This window comes from Physeter macrocephalus, unplaced genomic scaffold (genome assembly GCF_002837175.3).
Source record: "Physeter macrocephalus isolate SW-GA unplaced genomic scaffold, ASM283717v5 random_372, whole genome shotgun sequence".
In the NCBI taxonomy this organism is placed as follows: Eukaryota; Metazoa; Chordata; class Mammalia; order Artiodactyla; family Physeteridae; genus Physeter; species Physeter macrocephalus.
The window spans coordinates 40,692-49,079 of NW_021145657.1; the positions used below are offsets into that span (position 1 = coordinate 40,692).

At 60.0% G+C, this 8,388-nt stretch overlaps 1 protein-coding gene across 1 annotated transcript; it reads right to left on the reverse strand.

The window, feature by feature from the left end:
* Positions 1-490: 490 nt before the first annotated feature.
* On the reverse strand, positions 491-1,913 carry TSSK1B (testis specific serine kinase 1B). Its single transcript, XM_024121070.1, has one exon. It carries the CDS (start codon positions 1,791-1,793, stop codon positions 576-578), a length of 1,218 nt encoding a protein of 405 aa, XP_023976838.1. The 5' UTR covers positions 1,794-1,913; the 3' UTR covers positions 491-575.
* Positions 1,914-8,388: the final 6,475 nt, after the last annotated feature.

The following is an 8,388-nucleotide window of genomic DNA, read 5'->3' on the forward strand; positions in this document are numbered from 1 at the left end:
TGCTGCCGGGGGATGCCCACGAGGCAGCACGACTCAGGGCGCTGTCGGGAACTGGGTGCTGGCAGGACGTGGGCGACGCTGGAGCCAGAGCAGAAAGAGCTGCCCACGGGGAGGGGCTCGAGGGAGGCTGGTCCGCCTGCCTCTACAGGTTCTCCCCATTGGCAGCCTTGTGGGGCTGTTGAGGACCCAGACCCCGGGGGGAAGGCCCCCGCCTCCCAGCCCTCCTCTGCCCGCAGCCACCTGCTCTTCACACCCCTCTCCAGCCCGGCATCGCACTCATGGGCCTCCCTCTTGAAGCAATGTCTTCCTTACTCAGCTCTGCTTCGGTCCAGGGCCTGAGGTCATGGTCAGGGCTGGGCACACAGGGCTGTGTTTTCCCAAGCGGGAGGTGAAGAGCAGCGCGGTCTGAGAGTGGGGGCGGGGGGACTGCAGGATCCTCTCCCTGGGCGACCAAAGCCCGCAGGGCAAAGACACTGACCTCGGGGTCTGCAGTAATATAGTGATTTATTGCTTCTTTAGCCGCATGAGTTAACCAAGGTCAAAGGGAGAGGGAAGAAACTGACGAAAATAGCGGCTCATCTGGGACTGTCTTCCTTCTCGGCTTGTCCCTTGGCTTCTTTGGAGCTCAGGCTTGAGCCCATGAACTCTGCCTCATTTTCTGCCGGCCCCCTGGGCCGCGAGAGCTGACTAGGTGTGTGTCTCTGAAGGCTGCGGGGGGCCCCTTCCTCGATCTCCTCGCTGGGCTGCTCGCTGGTGAGGCCCATGGCCTCTGACTGCCTCGATACCTGCACTGCCAGCGCCTCCTCCTCGGGTCTTGTCTCCGCCCAGGCCCTGGGCCGGGCCTCTTCCCGGGGCTCCAGCTTGGTGGCAGACTTCTTGTCGGAGCTGGGCTCAGGAGTCCACGGGGGCTCGGTGGCCTGAGAGCTCTCCCCCTCCTTGTTGATGGCTGCAGAGGACAGGCTCCAGGCCTTGGGCTGCACCCAGCAGTGGCTGAGGATCTCATCGATGTGCAGCCGCCGGTTGACGTCCGGCTGCAGCATGCGGTAGATGAGGTCCTTGCACTCGCCCGTCAGGTGCTTAGAGCACGGGAAGTTGACGCGATGTTCCTTCTGGATGCGCAGCATCTTCTTGATGTTGGAGTTGTCATACGGCATGGAGCCGCAGACCATGATGTAGAGGATCACGCCCAGGCTCCAGATGTCATACACCTTGGGCTGGTACGGGATGCCCTGAAGCACCTCGGGGGCTGCGTACGCCGCCGACCCACAGAAGGTCTCGCTCAGTGTCAGTCGGCCGCTATCATCCCGCAGGCAGTGCTTGGAGAGGCCGAAGTCGGACAGCTTGATGTTGAAGTCTTTGTCGAGGAGAAGGTTCTCACACTTGAGGTCTCGGTGGACAACGTCCAGGTCGTGGCAGTACTTGATGGCTGAGGACAGCTGGTGGAATTTCTTGCGCGCATCGTCTTCCTGCAGGGCCCCCCGGGTCTTGATGAACTCAAGGAGGTCGCCCTGGACCCCGAGCTCCATGACGATGTAGACCTTGCCGTTGGAGGTCTCAAAGATCTCGTAGGTCTTGATGATGGAGCGGTGGTTTAGCATGGCCAGAATCTCAATTTCCCGGGGAAGGAATTTCTCCAGGAAGTCTGTGGGGGCTTTCTTGCGGTCGATGATCTTGACCGCCACGTTGAACTTCAGGCGCTCAGAGTAAGCGGATTTGACTTTCGCATACGAGCCCTCTCCCAAATTGATCCCCATGATGTAGCCTCGTCGCTTGAGGACGGCAGCATCATCCATGGTGCCGGGAGCGCCCAGTGCCCCTGAGGCTGCCCTCTACATCCCTGCGGGACACGGGCCAGCGGCGTCCTCATTTACACTGTGGACAGAGAGTCCTCTGGCCTGCCTCCTAGAGGCCAAGACTCTGGGGTGGAACGTTCGGCATTGTCTCCCTGGTGACTTCAGTGGGTGAAGTCATAAAGGAGGACTGCCCTGGGGAATGAGGCTCTGGCCTGAGCCACTAAGACTCGGAACCCTGGAAGGCCGGCCAGTGGGCTGCAGCAGACAGAAGGTCAGCGGAGCGTGGCCTCATGCTCGGCTGGGACCCAAGGTAGGAGGAGGCTGTGGGGAGTGCATCGGTCAGCCCAAGCCTCCAAACCAGAGGCCAGGCCTGCTGGTGGAGCGGCGGGTTGATTTCTGCAACCCGGGGCATCCCTGGAAATCCAGGGCAGGCAGTCCCATTACTCTGGGTCTCAGCAGGAAACAGGAGGCACACTCAAGTTAGGACTCTCTGAGGAGGGTTTAATAAGGGGATGATTTAGCAACATGGAGCAGAGTGTAGAGAATCCTGAGTAGTAATGGACCGCTGGAAGAACGGTGGTCGCTGGGACCTGGGAAGAGGAGTACAGGGAGGGCCGCCTTGACAGAAGCAGTGATCTCAGGTGGAGGCCACAGGACCCCACGGGGTAGGGGGGGAAACGTCCCTGACCTCTTCTCCCTCCCTGCAGCCCTGAAAGCCCTTGATAATGTCCACGCAGGCAGCCTGCTGGCTGCACAGCAAGGCCGAGAAGGGGGAGGTGGGTCAGGAGGGGCAAGGATCCTGGCCCAGTGGTCAATGCAGTTTAGGAAGCTGGGGCTCTGCCCGCTTGCTGCGTGGTCTGCTGGACTTTTCACTTTCCTGTGCTGCTCTCCTCATCTGAACCTTTGCTGGCCGGCTCTGTGGGGTACAACTGGCAAGGGTTTCTGCTCTTGGCTGTGAGTTCCCTCCCGGGGCTATGACCATCCATAGCCCTGGCTGGGCTCCCAGGGCAGATCTGGGGCTGGGGGGCAGAAGGTGGGCCTGGACTCCTCTCAGTGCAGCAGCTTCTCCCGGGAATGCTCCCTGAGGATGTGCTAACAGGGCAGCGTTGGACAGGGATCGCCGTTTCCACCAGCAGTGGGGCCCCTCTGCTGTGGTCCCCTGTTGTGTGCCACACTCTGAGGGGACAGGAGCGGGCAGGTCTGGCCTACCCTTGGGGTTGACTTTGGCCATATCAGTCCAGAGGGAGTGGGTGCCTCTCTCAGATGACCCTGAATGTCCCAGGCTGGAATCCTGGGATGCTCGGGAGGACCATGCCCTGAAGGGGCTTGGGGTGACTGCTGGAGAGTGATTTGGTGGGCTGGAGGTGGGCAGGGCTGGGCTGGGCTGGGTGCCCACCAGCCTTGGCCCTCCCCCTTTTCTCTGCTCCCATCCCCACCCTCTTCCCCACCCTGACACCCTCGGCAAGCCCTTGTGTGCGCGGCTGGTGGTCCTTCCTTTGGAGGCCTTGCTCCTCTCTCGTCGGGGACACCCCACCTACTGTGTACCCCCCCACGGTGACATGTGCGCGGCCAGCGCTCGGAGCGCTGTCCCCGGCGGCTTCCCTCCCTGCAGACGGGCCTGCTGTGGCGGCAGCTGTGCTGCGTTCTCCTGTCCCCGCTGTGCGGGCAGGGCCCTTCCTCCAGACGGGTCTTTGCTCCGTCTCTAGGATCTGGGCTTCCCTGTCAGCTCTCCTTGTGTGACCCTCCTTGAGGCTACTCCCTCATCCGTTTGAAACGTTTCAGTTGTATGTGCCTGTGAAGCCACACCTGTTTGTTCCTCACGAGGTGGAACCACCTCCGGAACCTCCTCAGGGTTAGGCCGGGTCCCTCCAGTTTTCCTCATCCCTCTCCGCAGCGGTTCGGCCTTTAAAAGACGACTTTGGGGCGCACTCTTGGGCCACTGACCGGACCTGGGCCTGCAGGTGCACGAGGTGTGAAGACGCTAGGTGTCCCAGGGCCCTCTTCACCCGGTGCCCATCCCCACCCCGCCCACCGGCTCCCCTGCGCCCCGCCCCTCCCTCCACGCCCCGCCCCTTCCGCGTCTGTCATCTCGGCCCCGCCGCCCGGGCTCTGCGGGGCCCTTCCGAGGCCCCGCCGCTGAGGCTCCGCCCACGAGCCTCTCCTCTCTGCTCAGCCAATGGCACCTTTGACTCCTCGTAGTTCCGCCCCCGAAGGGCCCACCCCTCAGCCACCGCCCCGCCCTTGGGTCACGCCCCTTTCGGCCACTGCGCATGGGAAACACGCAGGTCCCGCCCCCGCCAGGCTCTCATTGGCCGGCGCGGGCAGCGCGGGCGGGGGCGGTGCGGTGCGGACCGAGCAAGACGGCGGCCATCTTGCGCGGGGCCAGAGTCGGAGCGCGCGCTTGCCCGCGGCCCCTGCAACCTCCTCCCGCAGCGTCCTCGCCTGGCCTGGCCCCGGCCCGGCCCGACCCTCGGCCCGGCCCGGCCCGGCCTCCCCGTGGGGTCGCGCAGCCGCCCCGGGGACGATGAACGGAGGATAAATGGTGCCCAAGGCAGACAGCGGTGCCTTCCTGCTGCTCTTCCTGCTGGTGCTCACGGTCACCGAGCCGCTGCGGCCAGGTGCGCAGTGGTGGGGGCGGGGGCGCGGGCGGGGGGGCGGAGGCGCCGGGACCCCCACCTCGCCGGGCCCTCACTTCGCGCTCGGCGGTCGACGGAGCGGGAGCGATGGGGGTCAGGCCGGGGGCCGAGGGGGCGGCTCGGGGCACCTGGAAGCCCCTGGCTGGTCACGGTCGCTCGGCCCGGGAGCCGCCGAACCGGGCACCGGGGGTGCTCCTGGTCTGTGACCCTCAGATGCTTTTGGAGCCCCCGGGGGCTTGCGTTTTCTGAAGGAAGCCTTTGGTGGGGAATCAGGATCGCGGCAGCAGAAGGTCCCGGACGATCCTTATCTCTGTTTCTGATGTACGTCCTCCTCCAGCAAGAAATCAAGACCCCAAATTGCAGGGCCGATTTATCCGTCAGGCACAGGAGGCCGGGGGCCCAAGGTGCTTTTGGTGGACTGTAAAAATGTTTTCTTTTACAGTCAGCAGGAAAAAGCCCTAAACTTTCAGGTTGAAGGAAATACTGTAACATGCACATATAAATACATTAGTTTTTATACCGGTGCAGTTGAAAAGTATGGTTCTTGATTTTTTTTTTTAAATGGAGGAAGGGGCCCATGAAGGCAGAAGTGGCCAGGGCTCCTTGTGTGGGTGCTGTAACACCTGGGTGTGTACAGCAGGCAGGGGAGCACAGCGGTGTGCAGGCTCCCCAGTCAGGCTCCTGCCTGGGCACGCTGCACCTCTCGCTGCCTCTGCCATCTGTACGGAGTGCTCTGCCTCCTCCCCAGTGTCCACTTAGTAGCCAGGACCCTGGCCCACACTCAGCTGGAGTGTCCAGCGATGCTTCTCTGGACGGTGGGGTGACTGGTTGTGGGGTGGCCTTGGTAGGAACGGAAACCAGCACTTGTGGAGGAGAGTGCTGTATGGGCTCTTGGGGACCAGAGCCAATGGATTTGTGGGCTCTTGTGATTACGTTCTTTAGAAAACATGTTTATACCTGTGGAGAAGTGAGAGTCATCCAGTCTGACTTCTGGGTCCCGATTTTGTGCATTATGTCAGTGGACTCTGAGGGGTGAAGCCACACGTCATACATGTCTTTCTCGGGGTGTCTCTGGTTCCGGGTCCAGCGTCTCCTGCCTGGGTGGATGGATGTGATTGATGTCCCCAACTCCTTTTCCATCTGTCCACATATCCTGCCAGCTGGCCAGCAGCAATTCAGAAAGTATCTTGGCGTGACTCCCCACCTGCCCATCACTAGGGATGCTCAAATGAAGAGAATATACCCTCCGTGTAGGAGTGCTCTTCAGGTGTGGAAGCAGAGATGAGGTAGCGGCAGAGGTGGCTAACCGTGTGCCCCTGCAAAGCAGGGGGGGCTTCAGGAGGCCTCACACTCAGGTGTGAGTTGGGGCAGGGGGGTGGCTCTGGTTGAGGGAGCAAAGTTATCCTATTCATTCCATGACTCCCCACATCAGAACTTTGCAGCAGCCCCTGGTGGTGTCTTGAGTTGCCCTGCAAAACCTGGGGGCTCCAACTGGCTCCCTGCTTTTGGTTGGGCAGCAAGGTGGGTCTCACCCTGGGTCAGATGTTCTTCCTTGGGTACCTGTATGTGCTGTGTGCTTCCAGGCAGGGGTCTGCTGGCTGGCGTCTGGGAGGGGGACTTTTCTGGTCTTAGTCTGCATGCTTTTTCTCAGAGTCCTGGCTTAGACCCACACTGGGGTGTGAGGAGGGAACCAGGCAGACCTGCTTCCCAGGAGGCTTTCTGCCAGGTGGAGCACTTTTGGCTCCCCTGATGCAGGCTAGGGTGTGAGGCCTTTCACAGAGTGGGGCAACAGGAAAGTGCTGAACTTGACCTTCCTCCACAATGTCTTTTATTTATTTATTTATTTATTTATTTGGCTGTGTTGGGTCTTTGTTGCTGTGCGCGGGCTTTCTCTCGTTGCGGCGAGCGGGGGCTAGTCTTCGTTGCGGTGCACGGGCTTCTCATTGTGGTGGCTTCTCTTGTTGTGGAGCACAGGCTCTAGGCACGCGGGCTTCAGTAGTTATTGCACTCGGGCTCAGTAGTTGTGGCTCATGGGCTCTAGAGTGCAGGCTCAGTAGTTGTGGTGCACGGGCTTAGTTGCTCCGTGGCATGTGGGATCTTCCTAGACCAGGGCTCGGACCCGTGTCCCCTGCATTGGCAGGCGGATTCTTAACCACTGCACCACCAGGGAAGTCCCCACAATGTCTTAAATGCACGTTTGATCTTGGTTGATTGAGGACGCATTATATGCCAGGGGCTCTCAGGTGGTCCCTGTGGGTTAGATACTGTTGCTACCTCCATTTTACAGATGGGGGAAATGAAACAGAACTCATGACACCAGGTGGCTGGGATGAGGTTTCAGTCCTAGAAGTCTGGTCTGTCCGCCATCATGCACCCTTGGCTCTCTCCCTTCCAGCTGTCTGTGTCCTGCCCTGTCTGTCCTTAACCCCAGCTGTGGACCCCCAGGCCACCTCTGTTCCCCTGATACATCCAGTGGTTCTCCAGGTGAGGGTGCAGAACTTTTTCCACCTGAGTACTCTGATCTGAGGGGTAGAACCAGACCTCCTCTCAGGTCCCTGCTGTGATCAGGCATCATGAATGACAATGATGTGTGTTGTATACTCTGGGGCTGTGGTGAGAAAAAAAGGGTGGGGACCTCTTCGAGGGGTGACAGACATGGAGGGGCATTTGGGGGCCACCGACTGCGATACCATCGCAGTGACCTTTCTCCATCTGCATCCCATTTTCAGGGAATGCAGCATCAAGTGCTCTTTCTAAAACCGTGTTTTTCTAGCTTCAGTTATGAAAGGAAATCCTGCCGTGGTTTTGGCCACAGCTCCATCCAGGATGACCCCACCATGTACTTGCCTTCACTGACTGAGCTGAGGCTGCAGTTCTGGAAGAGCTTGTTTTCACCTGGTTGGCCTGATAGGGGAGCACGACTGGATGCTGTCTTCCTTGTGCTTCTGGGAAGCTGGCTGGGAGAGGCCAGTGATGTGCATGAGGTCACACAGCTGAGGAGCAGCAGAGCTGGGGCACAGACCCAGGGTGTGTGTGGGGGGCTGGCTCCTAGTGCAGGGTTCCGTCCCCTATGCCACTCGGGACCCCTCCTGCTGGCTGTGCCGAACTGACAAATCCTCAGTGAGCCGGCCAGCGCCTGCGGCCTCTGGAGCGACACATGGGTTAGTGAACAGGAAGAGGGGGGATATTTCCCAAGCAGATGTGGCCAAAGCTCACAGACGGAGCTGGAAAGTGGAGTCTGCCCGGGGCTTGCCAGGCGCCTCCTGAGTTTGGAGCCCCTGCTCAGCCCCAGCCCACAGCACTGCCGAGCTTGTCCTGCTGACAGATGGGGCTTTGGGCCTAACACTTGGTTTCTTTTTACTTCGAAAGTAGCATAATAGACTTTCCAATCTCACTAGCTAATGAATTATTCTTTTTTGTTTTTTATAAAGAAATCTTTTGCTGGGGAATGGTTTCATACTTACAGAAGAGTTGCAGGGAGAAAATTAGTGCAAAGAACCCTGCGCATCCTCTGCCCAGACCTCCCTGTTAGCATTTTGCCTCTCTGCCTTACCCTGACTCTCCCCACCCTGAGGGCATGTGTGTACGTGTGCACGTGTGTGTATATATGCAGGTGCACACGTGGTTGTTTTCTGAACCATTTGAGAGTAAGTGGAAGATGTCGTGACCCTTCCCCCCCATCACTCTGGCCAGTGCTGAGAGCAGAGATGAGCAGTGATGCCTCCCTGCCTGCCGCCTGCTGTGTGCGGACGCCGTGTCGCTGTGGTGAAGGGGAAAGGCAGCACTGCAGCCAAAGCTTGCTTGGCCCCGGAGCCTGAGTCGGGTAGAGTTTCAGTTGGTGGTTCTGGTCTCAGGAGTGAGGGGTGCGTGGCTGCTGCACTTTGGCACGTGTGTGCACCTCTGTGGCTTCTCTGGCCCAGATTGCTGTCGCCGCAGCCCTCCCTGGTCCCTCTCAGGCC

What these genes read in the sequence shown, in the direction of transcription:
- TSSK1B (XM_024121070.1), bottom strand. Translation starts at nt 1,793, where the DNA reads ATGGATGATGCTGCCGTCCTCAAGCGACGAGGCTACATCATGGGGATC.